Raw genomic sequence first — 14,529 nt, 5'->3', positions numbered from 1 at the left:
CCCTGGATTCAGTGAATTTTCTTTCCAACAACGGCACTCGGCCAGCTTTACATGTTTTGCTCCAGAACATATCCACACTATCATGACAAAACAAAACTGAAACAAGTATGTATATCATGCAAATTACTTAAGAGACATATTTAACCTTAAGTTTGAAATAAGGACAGGGCTTCTGCCTTCTAATGCACAAGATTTCTGAAAGTAAAGGAAAATTATAGGCTGAAAAGCCAAAACTGAGTTTTCATAGGAGGCAGGTATTCTTTAGAAAGTAAATTTTCAGATTCCCCCAAATCTTGATTGCACGTTTCTTTACACCTTAGAGGAAGTATTTCCCCTTCTGTGATGATGAGGCAGTAAGACCACAACTCTACCTCACCAGATTTGGATAAGGTATGAATCGAAGAGGGCAGTAGTAGTCCTTTGGCCAGTTCACCACAGACTATTAAACGGCAGCTGCATGCTTTAGATCACCTTTGCATCATCTTTAGATCTAAAGCTTTCTTGCTTTTCTGAGCAAGCAGGAAAAAAAGGGAAGGGAGAAAAATGGGACAAGACAGTGCTAAGGAAAGGAATGCCTCAGAAAACAGAATTAGTAGTGCTGAGTGATAGAAAAGAGAGCAAAAAACCCAAAAGCACAAAGTGATCTCAGAAGGTACAACTGCACATCTGCTTCTAAGTCCAAGGATAAGAGGATGAACCTAATGACCTGTAGCAGCAACAGAAACTTGACACTGAATTAGGTTGGTCTCTGATAGCCCAGAAACACAAGTGCACAGGAAGACTAAGTCTGTAACCAGCAAAGGCTCCTTTCACTGTGACTACAGTTCTTGTATCTGGAAACGGCAAAGAAAAGCTTGTTCTGATCACAGTCTCTCAAAAGGGAACAACTGCGCTGCTTCTCCTTTCCTTTCTCGCTTGCTCTTTCTGGTTGTCTTTTCTTCTTTTATTTTCTCTAACTGGCGATTCTGGGGCCAGGAAATAGCCGTGCTCCCTACTGCAGTCTCTGAACTCGGACCTCCTTCTTCATCAGAAGAGAATCCCGCTCCTTTCTCTGCCTCAGGTGCTGATGGCTCAGTCTGGAAAAAACAGGTGTGAAAATCAGAACGTTGCTCTAGATGTCACTGGTAACCACCCCCTTCTAAAAGGGCTTGTCTTCCGTCACAGTGACACTTCATGCCGTTACAAAAGCTGATTGCTCTGGTTTGGGCTTCTCATCCAAAGCAGTGTGTTTCTATTCCTGGATGTCAAACATTCTTTCAACACAAGCAAAACATTTTGACAATGGAAAAATTAAAAATAAACTTGCTTTGAAAAGATCATGCTTTTCACCTTTCTCAGTGGGGAAACAATTAAGAACTAAACCATCTGACTTTGTAACAAAAATCAGTTCACTCTCATCCTGTTAGCTACAGGCTCGGCTTGGAGGAATAAATCTAGGAAGGGGGTATGTCAAAACAGACAATAATACCGAACAAATGACGCTTCAGAAAACACTAATCTCTTGTTAAACAATAATGAATCTTTCATGGACATGACTGCATCGAATTTCTGGTGTAGTTTTTTTTACTAGTGCTAGCCACATGCTAACAACAGGAAAGAAGATTTTTGACCAACCACACTCTGGAAGTTCTATGCCCCACAGCTGGAAACATAACACATTGGGAAGACTGGGGAAAAATCTCTTCATGGAAAAACATCATCCTGAAAAAGAAATCACTAATAGAAATGCAAATACCTTGACGGAGTAGCGTTGCTTCAGTCTCTCTCTGATGAGAAGTCCTTTTGTCAGCAGCTTCCAATTCCCCAGAGCTCTCTTCTCACGCTTCTGTGTGGGATAGTTATTAAAAAGAGAAAAATTTCCTATTGTAACTTTCAATGTATTTATGCCCACAGAAAATGGAAGTTTGAAGATTTTAAACTACTATTAAAAAAAGCCATACCAACTTAAATGTGTAACATTAAAAAATTATAAGCCAGTAGGATTCTTAAGAATAAAATGTATTGGTGTCCAATTATCTGCTAAATACATGAATTACTGCCACTTTCCAGTGTGCACCCTGACTGTATAAATTACACCAGAACCACCTCCAAAACTTTAGCGTCAAATGTGGATCCCTCATTTTCGTTCCCCAGCAGCCACAGAAAATTACTGCAGAGTATACACTATTTCAGATATTGCTACACACCTGTATTGCATCCCACTGCAGTGTGGACATTGAGCCCAAAATGGGGCATTTGGGGGACACAACCAGCCCCTCACAATAAGGAAGCTGCAAAAAGAATTCTCACCTCCTTCTCCTTCTTTTCTATTTCTGTTTGTTCATTCTCCCAGGCAGCAATGAGGACCTCTTTGTACTCCTCGCAGACAACGTAGCCATCAGTACTAGGAAGGAGAACACAATCCTCTGTCAGCTACTAGAATTAAAAAGAAAGGGAGCAGATGCCTGCTGACCCAGTCAAACCGAAAGCTACTGAATATTGACAGGTCTGTCTGTCTCATAGGATCTAAGTGTGTAACTCATCACATGTAGCCCTTAACACAGGGTATACAGCTTCTGCAGGACATCGAAATCTGTCAGCTGCAACAAAGCAGCTTTACGTACACTGGGTGCGAGTAGCCGCCATGAAAGTCAAATCCAGTGATGGCCTGAGCACAGTCAATGTCCAACTTCCGCGCCAATCTGTTTAGATTTGGGAGTCTCAGCTGCACACAGCCAACGGGTAACATGGATGGCAGGAAGAGATAGACGTTTCCATATTCATTCCGAGGAACCTGTTATTGCAAAATTAAAGAGAAACGGTGACACTCCTGCTCTCTGGAGAGAAGTGAAAATCCCTGCCGCAACTCAGGGACTCCCTTCCTTCTGACCTGCCACCTTCCACTCCACTATTCAATTAACATCCACATGACAAAGCACAAGCCCAGATTTTAGCACCATGGTTATCTCCTAGCTACCTTCTCTGCCCGGGCCTTGGTACTCAGGCTGTAACGCAGAGAATTAGCAAAACAAACATGGGCTAGGAAAATTAGATCAATAAAATTAGGAAGTTAGCAGTCTGCACTGCTAGCGCTCGTTATGTGTACTCAAAAAAGAAAGGCCTCAGTGAAGTTTTGACCATTTCCTCCTGGTTACAGTAACCTCTGAACTCTTAATCCTGAATCCAGGTGTTACTGACTGACCTCCCCTCTGAAACATGCAGCTTCTGGAAAAATAAAGCCCAGAGCTCCATACAAAACACTTCCTTTAACACCAGCCCTCTGCTTTCCTACCTACCTTTCCATCCACCGCTATAGGTGGCTGATACTCCTCTGTCTGCCAGCGACCGAACAGTGCCAGGTCCTCTCTGTCCCGGTTTGCAGGCTCTGCAAGGCGTGCCTTCCTCGCCTGGTTGGAAAATCCTTTCACCATCTGTGCAAATACAATGACCAAGCCTGTACCACCACCACAGCAAGCTGCCAGTGATCTCACACTTTCCTAGGACATCAAAGGAGAAGGCTCTGGGAGAGAAGAAATGCCTATTTCCTAGCTTCAGTATCCATTGCTTACAAATGATAACCCACAGCACCTGTATGCAACCGGGAGCCAGGTCCTGCCGTTCATATAAAATGCTAGGATGCCCTGGGAGATGAAAAGGGTGCAGTTCTGCTAGATACCCTTGGGGTGGGAAGAAGAGACAGCCGGGCTTTGGGTAGTATGGAGGAACTATAGGCACAGTAAGTGGACAGATTCACAGTGCAGCTATCACAAGACATGCAAGCAAGAAACCTACATCTGCTGACAGAGAGAAGGCAAAAACCAAACCAGAATTGAGCTTGAACTTTACAGAGCAGCCATGTTGCACAGGAGGAAGTCAAACCCTCTCACCTTGTAAGGCACTTCTCCAATCCTCACCACTCGAGCTTGCTTCAGCCAAGTGTCCTTGGAGTGCAGCGTGTGTACACAGTCTCTAAAAAGGCCAGAAGGAAGCAACCAGAAGAGTTTTGAAGTCACTCCGTGAGAGACTTCCAAACTGTTACTCACATTTAGGAATGGTAAAAAAGCTGTATCCAAGTGATATGTAAATGCTGTTTGAGCAGCTAAATGCCTCACCCAGTCTATACACGTGGCCTGAGACTACTGCTGACACCATCATGGTCTTCACACAAATTAGCTCTTAAATTTGTTACTAAGCTCACAGTCACATGGATGACTCACCTGGAGTAGACAGCCTCTCCCCTGCAGTACCCTAGGACAGCAGCTGACTCAGGATAGATTGCCTGGTATTTCAAGAGGTGCCTCTTCAGTGCATAAAGAGGGTGGTTTTTGTACTCTCCAATTGCTGTTGGTAGAGGTTGATCTTGAAGCTTAACTTGAAACTGTAGGAATTACACAAAGAAGAGTGATTTCACAACTCTTCTTGCACCACCCTTTGTAAGAAAATAAGACTGACTACAGTATGGATCAAAGGAAAAAACCACCAGAAACTCAATCAGATGAGCCCACAGACCAAAGCGTTCTTGTTGCAAATAGGTACTTAGATGTGTACCCAGATCTATGTATTTTTATTAGACTCTCTCTGAGAAGGGTAATGCAAAAAGGTACAGAAACCATGTTAGTAAGTTTCCAGCACGGGCTGTTCAACACTTTTGCTATGCAAATTTCTCTGAACAGCCTCCATTTGATATTATATTGATCTATCATTGTATACTCCCTTTAGAACATGCTCAAACTGAACATTTCAAGCTCAAATACAAACTACCTTCCTCATGGAAAGATTCCTAATGATTTCTGCCTGAATGAGAATGCAAGGACTGGCCTCCTAGCACTAAATGTCCTCAATAACCTATCGCCATTTACCTCATTCTCCTCCTTTTTGTCTCTTTCCACACAGGGACTTTTATATGGCTGCAGCGTGTCTTCCCACCACTCAGAATCCACACGGCTCTTCCTTGTTGCGGTCATCCACACCGGGTCATACCTTTGCGTCACATCCCTGACACTCCCATCATTGTCAAACCCCACAATGTAGGAAAGCGGCTTTGTGGCGTACGTGAAGCACAGCTGGGGCTGGCCAACGTTGCCGTGAACACAGTCTACACACACCCACTTGTCCTCGCGTTCAAGGAAAACCTCCAGCCATTGGTCTGTGCCCATCACCTTCCTTACCTCCTGCTGTCCATCATCCTCATCACTAGAAATTATTTTGTTTCTCTTTCTCTGTGCATGAGGCAAGGCTGGAGCTGTACTTTTTGCTGGCTTAGGCTCAGCTCCACGTGAGTTTTTGGAGAGCTTCGATTCTGAAGTCTCTTTTTTTGGGCTTTTTATAGCCGTTACCTTTGCCTTCTGGGAGCCCAGGGAGCTCTTCCGCCTTTTAGTGACAGTTTCAAAATCTTCATCAGAGAGATCACTCTCCTCCTCTGAAACCTCAAAGTCTGAAACACTGCCCTCCTCACTTCCACTCTCTTCTTTGTAACACACTTTGGAAGCCACTCGTCTCCGGCGATCATTCTTGGGCCTGACTGGCACATCTTTTTCCGCTAAACTGCTCTCCTCATTACTAGATTCTTTCTGTTCCTGACTGCCTGTAGTCAAGTTTGACTTGAGTGTCCTTTTGGTCTGAGCAGTTTTGGGTTTCTTTGGCTCCTCATTGTCGTCTTTGCTCTCTGAGGATTTCTCATCCTGCTTGGCTTTTTTGCAGGGGCATTTTTTTGCCGCAGCTTTGGGTGTTGTGGCAGAGCTTTCCCGCCCCTCAGAAGTACCACTGAGAGACTGCCTCTTGGATGAGCCTTTTCCCTGCAAAGAAACAAGGCTAGGTCACTTTTATCACCATGGCTAAGAATATGTTAAAATAAAAAGACTGAAATAAGCACAATGTGCACCCAGACCTAAGGCTGGCAGGCATGGTCAATCTGCATGTCTTAGGGACTTCAAAACTTCAGGCAAATGGCTGAAGAGAGGTGTACTCAAGCAGCAAGTGTTTGCTGTCTAAGTTTTAAAGAAATTTAAAACCACTGAAGCATAAGAAGTCTTTGCTGAACACACAAAATGGGTGGCTTTTTAAAGGAGAAACCTAAAAATTAATGGTTCATGTCTTCTGCACTATGGACAGAACATTGTCATCACCCTGGTTCACACAGTAAGCGATTCACTTCAGGCTGCGACAGCCAGGAAGTTTTTTCAGTCCTACTCTCTGAACCAGTGACCTATTCCTTATTCCACACACCCACCAAAAGCTACCTTTGCTCTTGTCTCCTTGAGAGGAATAGGCTGAAAAGACAGCACAAGGCGACACAGCAGCTGTAATGCTCGCAGAATGATTAAAAATACCTGCAAAAGACAAAATAAAGCACATTTAACCTTTTTTCAAGGTGTATAGAAAAACCCTCTTGAAACACTTTTACAACTGTGGTTCTGTCACAAATCATTTTCATTCCTACCTTTTACCCAGTGCCTGACACAGACAGGTAGCCCTGCTGCTGAAGTATTAAAGCACCACACAGCCTTCTCTGGCTCTTATTTGTGTTACTACTGTGACAGGGGTGCTGCTGTTAACTCATGGAGGAGGAACCAACTCCTAAAGAGGCAAAATGACCCATCCTGCTGGAACAGACGTGGTAAGTCACCCAAGTCCCATCTACCCTATCAGTCTCTCATTCTTGAGGAAAACTGAGCAAGGTGACTCTAAATCCTGCCTCCCAAAGGTGGCCAAAGCCAACCACATACTGTCAGCTGAACCCAGCAAGAACACCAGCCATTCAGAGAAAGTCATTACAGTCACAACTGAGCACCCAAGAGCTGTGATCTGGCAACTGCCTTCCTGCATGGGACTCAGTTGAAGCTGCCTCTGCAAGGCTTGCTTTGTCTTTTCCTCCTCTCTCAGGAAGTGACATCTCTGCATTCCCACAGCAAGGCTGCAAAGCACAACAACTGCCTCCTGCTTTGCAGCAGAGAAGCTGCAACATCCCACTTTATCAGCAACACAGCAGAGCTGCAAGCCATGCACCTGCTAAGCAGCAGCTCATTTCTGCTCTTTCAAATGTTCCCTGTCAGCTTGATCTCCTGTGCTTCTCCCTCCCTCTGTTGTTTTACCAAAATCTCTGTGACTTGAAGCAACTGACTCCACTTCTTCCCTGAGCCAACTCCACCACAAAATGACTGTAGAGTTGAAGTCCTGTGGAAGCCTTGGCCTCGGGCTGCTTCTAATCAAAGCTCAATCCTTTGACCTTCAGTGATGACTCGCAGTAACAAACTACCAATCTTCAACTCAAACATCTGCAAAGAGTTTCTCTGGCACTCAAATTTTCAGAAGAAACCTATTAAGCTGGCTTGCTCTGATCTGCACTGCTAAAGCACTATAAAGACGCCACAGCATTCATAGGAACACGCAGCTCTATACACTACACATAAAGCCAGCCACAGCAGAACTTGGAGCACAGTGACACCAACCGGAACTAGAGATTCCAGTGAAGCGCAGTTCAAATTGAGTAATTTCATCACAAAAGGACTCCAGATAAAAACACAACAAAAAGAAAAAGCCATGGAATCACCTAAGTCACCAATTTGTTTTCTCCAAAAATCCATCCCTCAAACACCACTTTGTGTGTGCCCTGACAGCACTACAGCACTGATACAGCATCCAAACTCGGCAACCAACCCTGCATTTCCCGGTCACTTACATGAACCAACTCTTCATCATCCCGTGCAGCATAGATGCCAAAGCGCCTCTCCAAGGTCGACTGAAGGGTCTCACCTTTTTCAGTGGAAAGCTCACCATTGAGAGTGAAGGTTCCAACAAACCTGAAATACGAGACATCTAGAGTTTGTGACTGTATTCTTAAACCTCACAGTTCATCCTTTCCTTCTGTAGAAAGGACAGACTCTCGCCCTTGTATTTAAAATCAGAAAAATCACTGAAAACTGGTAATTATATTTACCCCTTTCCCTGGACCCTGGCTCTACGTTCTATGTGATAGCATGATTAGGAGACAGAGTTTTACCATTTCACCAAGTTGGAAAGGTAGAGAAGGTCCACTTGGCCTGCAGGCACTTTTGTGAAGTGGGTGGGGATGATGGACAGACCAATGGCATGGAGATCTGGCTGGCTGCAGATCCTGTTTCTATAGAAACCATTTGCTAATAAACACAAGAGGTGAACCTGAGAGAAAAAAGTTTCTATAGTGAGTTTACAAGAGATTTTCTTCGCTGAAACTGCTGTCCATTGTAAACACGAGGAAGGCTTTACTGCTCCTTTTAACAGAGACAGGCAACAATGAAGCCTCCCAAGCATACACAGGTGGACACAGGGCTGTCTTCAGGCCACCATCAGAAGACAGTAAAGCCTTCAAGTCCCTGTCAGTGTCTCCTGCTCTTCATGACTGACAGTTTAATCCCGACAGAACGAGCAGATACACACTCAATGGAGAAATATACACCCGCCTCACATCTGCTTTGAGTCAGAATTTTACTAACACAGTCACTGATGTTTCTATCTTACAGTTTAGGAAACGCCTAATGAGCATTTGTCAGGACTACAGCCTTTTTATTTTTCTCACTTCTAGCCATGGCCCCACATTATTTGATCAAAATTAAGTTTCTTCTTCATTAGTTCAGACATCTTTATGCTCAGTATTTTCTCTGCCAGGATTCTCTGTGACCAATACCTTATGTGTGTCCTCACGAACCTCCTTGCTGAAACGCTTCATCATTCTCCGAAGATACATCTCAAACTCAGCTTTCCTTTTTTCTCTGCCAAGAGATTACATAAGACACATAAGATTACAAAAGAATTTGATGTTATGGGTTTTCTATGGACCTGCCTTTCTGGATTCCTGAACTGGATCAGGTCACAAAGAGAATCCATCCCAGAGAATCTTCTGTGCACACTTAACAAAAGTTTATCTACTGGCTACGTGAACAGACACGCAGGATACATATGACTATTAAATTGTGAACTCCATATACCTGACTACTGAGAGCTTGTGCCTATTCAGATGGCTTAAATTCCACCTAACTTTGTGTGCATAGTTTCCTTCCAGACAGCTTTGGACAGCTCCATACTGAACTTATCCACTGTCTGAATTGTTTGACTTTTAGAATACCACTAGCATTCCAGTCAGATTCCTGGAAAAATGGTTTTCTCTTCATTAATGAAGCCTTTGAACTTAGAGGCAATAGATATTCTGGTTGTTCTGTTGTGAAGTGCTGGCCTGGGACAGTGTCCACACTGTAACAGCATGAGACCTCATCAGGCCTCCAGCCACCACACAAAGAAACCCTTTCCTTGGTATAATGCTCTCAGATGCCGAAGGCATTCATTTGACCCACCTATTCACACCTCAGATATGGTCACATGGAGGCTTCCACCTTAGCTGTCAAGATATTTACAGGAAAACAATGCCATTCACCCACAGCTCGCCTTGAAGCGAGCTACTGCTGCCCTGGTTTGGAAATGTAGGTATTAAAGCACAATGAAGTTACACGCTGTTTTTTCAAGGAAGCTGAAAAGCCTCCATTCCCACCAAATTCCATCAAAGATTTCTAGTAAAACTGTTAGTGTGTAAACTGTTCTCCATCCCATGACCTCGCATCATTCCCACTCAAAGTCTGCACAAAGTTGGGATTTCCATCCAGAATAGAGCAAGTCAGTGACAGTCAAGACTTAGGACATTTTTAACTTCATCCTTTAATGGCTCTTCACTCCCTTCCCTGTTCTTACCTCCTCTCTCTTTTCTTCACCTGCTCTGGGGTTTCAATCTCTATTTCAACAGGATTGCTTGGCAGTGCCACTGCCGGAAGAACAGCAGCTTCTTCTAACTTATCTGTGGCAGGTTCCTGGAGTTCTGGAAAAATAAAATGTTACTAAATGATAAGTAAACATGGAATAGGTGCCCCAGGGAGGTCTGACAATGGGCTAAGAACCTACCTATTCCTTCTCAAGTGTTCAAATAACCTGCAAACAGAACACCCCCAGTAATTACTAGCTCTTGGATCTTCCATAACACTGTGTGTGTTCAGTGATTTCAAATAATGGTGGGATGCCAGTCACCTGCTCTTAATGGCAAGTGATTGTCAGAGGCAAACTCAATCAGGAGAAAGGCAAATGATGCAGATGTGACTTGAAGGGTACATATAGAGCAGCAAATAAAAGACTGATAGCTGTTGACTTTAGAAGGCATAAATCTGCAGCAGCAAAATCAGATTATGATCATCATGATTCTTATCAGAGTTTGATGGCCACCTAATCGAACAGCTCAGTTGGTTTCACTGCGACTCTCCTTTACAAGGAAGTTGCAGTTTTGAATCTTCAAACTGACTCATTCTTCGCTGCTCAATATTAGACAACACAAACAGCTGAGAAAGTGCTTTGTGCATGGTAGCTTAATTTTAACATAAGACAACAAATAGCCAAATTCAAGGCACTACCATCAGGTCAGTAGTTGCCTGGCTTTTTACTACTTTGGAACCATTCTAAAAGCATTGTGAGATATGAGCTTTTAAAGATACAGATATGCAGGAGGCACACCTTAGGCATACATAGAATCATAGAATAGTTTTGGGTTGGAAGGGATCTCTAAAGGCCAACTAGCCCAACCCCCCTGCAGTGTGAACAGGGACATCTTTAGCTGGATCAGGTTGCTCAGAGCCCCGTCCAACCTGGCCTTGAACACTGCCAGGGATGGGGCATCTACTACCTCTCTGGGCAGTCTGTGCCAGTGTTTCACCATGCTCATTGTAAAAAATTTCCTCCTTAAATCTAGCCTAAATCTGCCCCCTTTTAGTTTAAAACCATTACTCCTTGTCCTATAGCAGCATGCCCTGGTAAAAAGTTTGCCCCTATATAACGGGTCTGCATGGCAAGGTTTTGGTAGCGGGGGGGTTACAGGGGTGGCTTCTGTATGGAGTTGCTAGAAGTTTCCCCTATGTCGGATATAGCCAATGCCAGCCGGCTTTAAGACGTTCCCGCCACTGGCCAAGGCCGAGCCCATCAGCGACAGCGTTTTTCGCCTCTGTGGTAACGTATTTAAGAGAGTGAGAAAGTGGTTGTGCAGCAGTAATTGCAGCGAGCGAGAGGAGTGAGAACATGTGAGAGAAACATCCTGCAGACACCAAGGTCAGTGAAGGAGGGGCAGAAGATGCTCCAGGCGCCGGAGCAGTGATTCCCCTGCGGCCTGTGGTGAAGACCATGGTGAGGCAGGCTGTGCCCCTGCAGCCCATGGGCGGTGGAGCAGATGACTGCCTACACCCCGTGGAGGGCCCCCACACCGGAGTAGGTGGATGCCTGAAGGAGACTGTGACCCCATGGGAAGCCTGCACCGGAGCAGGCTCCTGGCAGGACCTGTGGCCCGTGCAGAGAGAGAAGTCCACACTGGAGCAGGTTTGCTGCTGGTGACCCAGTGAGGGGGGCTCACGCTGGAGTAGTCGGTTCCTGAAGGACTGCACACCATGGAGGAGACCCACGCTGGAGCAGTTCATGAAGGACTGAACCCGTGGGAAGATTCAGGCTGGAGAAGTCATGGAGGACTTTCTCCTGTGAGGGGGACCCCACATTGGAGCAGGGGAAACGTGTGAGGAATCGTCCCCCTGAGGAGGAAGAAGCGGCAGAAAACAATAGTGTGATGAACTGACCCCAACCCCCATTCCCTGTTTTCCCCCTGTGCTGCTGGGGGGAAGGAGGGAGGGGTGGGGGGAAGGTGTTTTAAGATTTGGTTTTATTTCTTATTACTCCTCTCTGAGTTAATTGGTAATAAATCACACTTCCCTTCAGTTGAGTCTGTTTTGCCCGTGACGGTAAATGCTGAGTGATCTCCCTGTCCTTATCTCAACCCCACAAGCCTGTTGGTTTTTTTTTTTTTTTTTTTCCTCTCCTCTCTCCTGTCCAGTTAAGGAGGGGGAGTGATAGAGTGGCTTTGGTGGGCACCTGGCATTTTGGCCAGGGTCAACCCACCACATCCCATCTTTCTTATAGGCCCCCTTTAAGCACTGGAAGGCCACTATAAGGTCTCCCCAGAGCCTCCTCCAGGCTCAACAACCCCAACTTTCTCAGCCTGTCCTCACAGGGGAGGTGTTCCAGTCCTCTGATCATTTTTGTGGCCCTCCTCTGGACTCCAACAGGTCCATGTCTTTCTTGTGCCGAGGACTCCAGAGCTGGACACAGCACTCCAGGTGGGGTCTCACCAGAGCAGAGTAGAGGGGGAGAATGACCTCCCCCGATCTGTTGGCCACATTTCTTTTGATGCAGCCCAGGATATGGTTGGCCTGCTGGGCTGCCAGTGCACATTGCTGGGTCATGTCCAGCTTTTCATTCACCCACGCCCCTAGTCCTTCTCGGAAAGGCTGCTCTCAATCCCTTCATCCCCCAGCCTGCATTGATACTGGCGGTTGCCCTGACCTAGGTGCAGAATATATACAATGACCTGAATCCAAAGGAGAAACGGTTCAAAAATCAAATTACAAAAAAAAAATGTGTATAAAAATATTTACTCCTTAAAAAGAATAAACATGCAATTGTTACCTTCCACATCCTCCCATTCATCTTCACTTTCATCATCATCATCATCATCAGTATTGTCTTCATCCATCTCTTTCTTAACAGGAGATTCTCTGTTCAACTTTATCTCCTTCTGGGGGAGCTTCAGCGAGTCACTGTTAAAATTATCAAAATGGCTTTAGCATCAGGAAATGTAGATGCTTGTTTATTTAAGAAAAACAGAGAAAGAACACACTAAAAATAGGGAAAGAAATGAAGCATGACCTCTGCATCAGTAAACCCAGGTGGAGTATTTGACAATTAAACCACAGATACCTTCTCTGTAAAGCAAACCATCTTTGCCATAAATAACCATGGGCTCAATGGAGCAACATTTTTTCAGTGCAAACTTAGGTTTGATTCTGCACGGATCTTTAGAAACATGCCTGAACCTACAAAAGGCCCCATCCTTTAGAACAGCTTGTACAAATGACTCCTTGGAGAAATGGTTCACTGAATCATTTGTTCTTACTGAACCTTCAAAGTGTACTGAAACTGGAACTGTTTCTGTTTCACTACACTAATACCCAAGGCTCTGGCTGGCCAGTGAAATGACACCAATCAGTTTAATTTCTTTTTATTAATTCATTTGCTATAGCAATCTACATGGGCAGAGTGTGCTGATACTATATTTGAATTCCAAAAAACATCAGAGAATGATATGTTTAAAGATTTTTGCTTATCATTTTAAACAGAAATCTCAGGTCAACATCTCTATTCATGCTTGATTCCATAACACTTCCCTAGTCCCATGTAAAAACTGTAACAAATGAAATAAAATTTTATATTTAAAGCATCAAATTTGGAAATGCTTACATATTTGATTCCCATACAGACTATATTCCTCAGGACTGACTCTGCAATGAATAAGATGGTACATCTGTTCATTTGTGTGACACAAATGTACTAAATTGGACTGACAGCCTAAAATAAACTGCTCACATGCACATACGCAGCACCAGGCCCTAAACAAATAACATGAAAAGAAAGCTCCTATAGACCTGAATAAGTAAACTTACCTGCACATTTCTGCTTTGTTACGATTCCCTTTATTTCTAGTAATTTTTTTATTTTCATGTATTAGTGATTTTGCCCCTTTCTGTTTTGAAGGCTTATTTGCTGAGTTGGTAACTCCAGTATCACAATCTTCTTCCTTCTTCCTAGCCAGGGCTTTTGAGTCATTATTCTTTACATTGGGCTTTTCCTCTTCAAAATCATCTGCATGTGACAGAAAACAAGATGATATGTTAAAGGATGATGTTTCATCTCCATGGCGATCAGAAACGATACCTCCACAGACTTCATTAGAGGCAGCTACAGAGGAAAGTGAGCACTCACAATGCCATCTATGACGTTGTTTCTAAATAAACAGGTAAGAATTGAACAACAAGACCTGTTTAAAGAAAATGCTCACAATAATGTAATGCACGAGAAGTACATAAAGATTCCTATAGTCCTACCAATGGCATCGTACTTGCCACTCACAAGAAATTACTATGTTGTGAAGCTGCTCTGGAGTTTTTTCAGGGCACCTCCTGGCACACGGACCCGCAAGCGTCCGCAGCCCCGCCACTGCTGAGGCGACACAAACCCTCACCGGGTCGCTCAGGGCCCCATTGTCAGCCTTTGGCAGTGCTTCCAGCCAGCGTGCGGGGCCCGTTCGGTACATGGATTTAAACCCCCGGTTTCTCCGCCCTCTGGCACTGCGGAGAGCCCAGTTACTCACGCCTCCAGCCGGAGCTAACGGCCCTTTCCCCCACGGGGGTGCCGCGCTCCGGCGCTGCGCTAAGAGCGAGCTGACCCCCGCCGCTCCCCGACCTCCCCCCGGCAACACGAGGCCTGGAGCGGCCCCAAGCCCCGGCGATGGCGCAGCACCCGGCCCGGCCCGCCACGGCCTCCCTCCCGCACTCACCCTCCTCCTCCTCCGGCTCGCCCCGCGCCACCCCCAGCCCCCCGGAGTGCCTCTTGCTGGCAGCCGCTGGCCGGGGCGATGCTTTGCGCTTCCTGGCCATGGCGGTCCCC

At 45.2% G+C, this 14,529-nt stretch overlaps 1 protein-coding gene across 1 annotated transcript; it reads right to left on the bottom strand.

Moving 5' to 3' along the window:
- Positions 1-412: 412 nt before the first annotated feature.
- On the bottom strand, positions 413-14,519 carry XPC (XPC complex subunit, DNA damage recognition and repair factor). Its single transcript, XM_086470623.1, has 16 exons — positions 14,420-14,519; positions 13,527-13,725; positions 12,493-12,623; positions 9,697-9,820; positions 8,642-8,726; positions 7,979-8,136; positions 7,658-7,778; positions 6,219-6,308; positions 4,839-5,774; positions 4,197-4,357; positions 3,867-3,948; positions 3,276-3,410; positions 2,604-2,773; positions 2,290-2,383; positions 1,736-1,825; positions 413-1,076 (listed from the first exon to the last, which is right to left on the bottom strand). Exons 1-16 carry the CDS (start codon positions 14,517-14,519, stop codon positions 864-866), a joined length of 2,889 nt encoding a protein of 962 aa, XP_086326749.1. The 3' UTR covers positions 413-863.
- Positions 14,520-14,529: the final 10 nt, after the last annotated feature.

The sequence above is a fragment of the Leptosomus discolor genome, chromosome 9 (assembly GCF_034619465.1).
Source record: "Leptosomus discolor isolate bLepDis1 chromosome 9, bLepDis1.hap2, whole genome shotgun sequence".
Lineage (NCBI taxonomy): Eukaryota > Metazoa > Chordata > Aves > Leptosomiformes > Leptosomidae > Leptosomus > Leptosomus discolor.
The sequence above is the reverse complement of the archived record's forward strand: the minus strand, read 5'-3'. Positions and strand labels throughout refer to the sequence as shown.

Coding starts and splice junctions, on each gene's coding strand:
- XPC (XM_086470623.1), bottom strand. CDS start 14,519: ATGGCCAGGAAGCGCAAAGCATCGCCCCGGCCAGCGGCTGCCAGCAAG. Junction 9,821..12,492: donor TGAATGGGAGGATGTGGAAG/GTAACAATTGCA, acceptor TTATTTTTCCAG/AACTCCAGGAACCTGCCACA. Junction 3,411..3,866: donor TTGGAGAAGTGCCTTACAAG/GTGAGAGGGTTT, acceptor GTATTTGCACAG/ATGGTGAAAGGATTTTCCAA.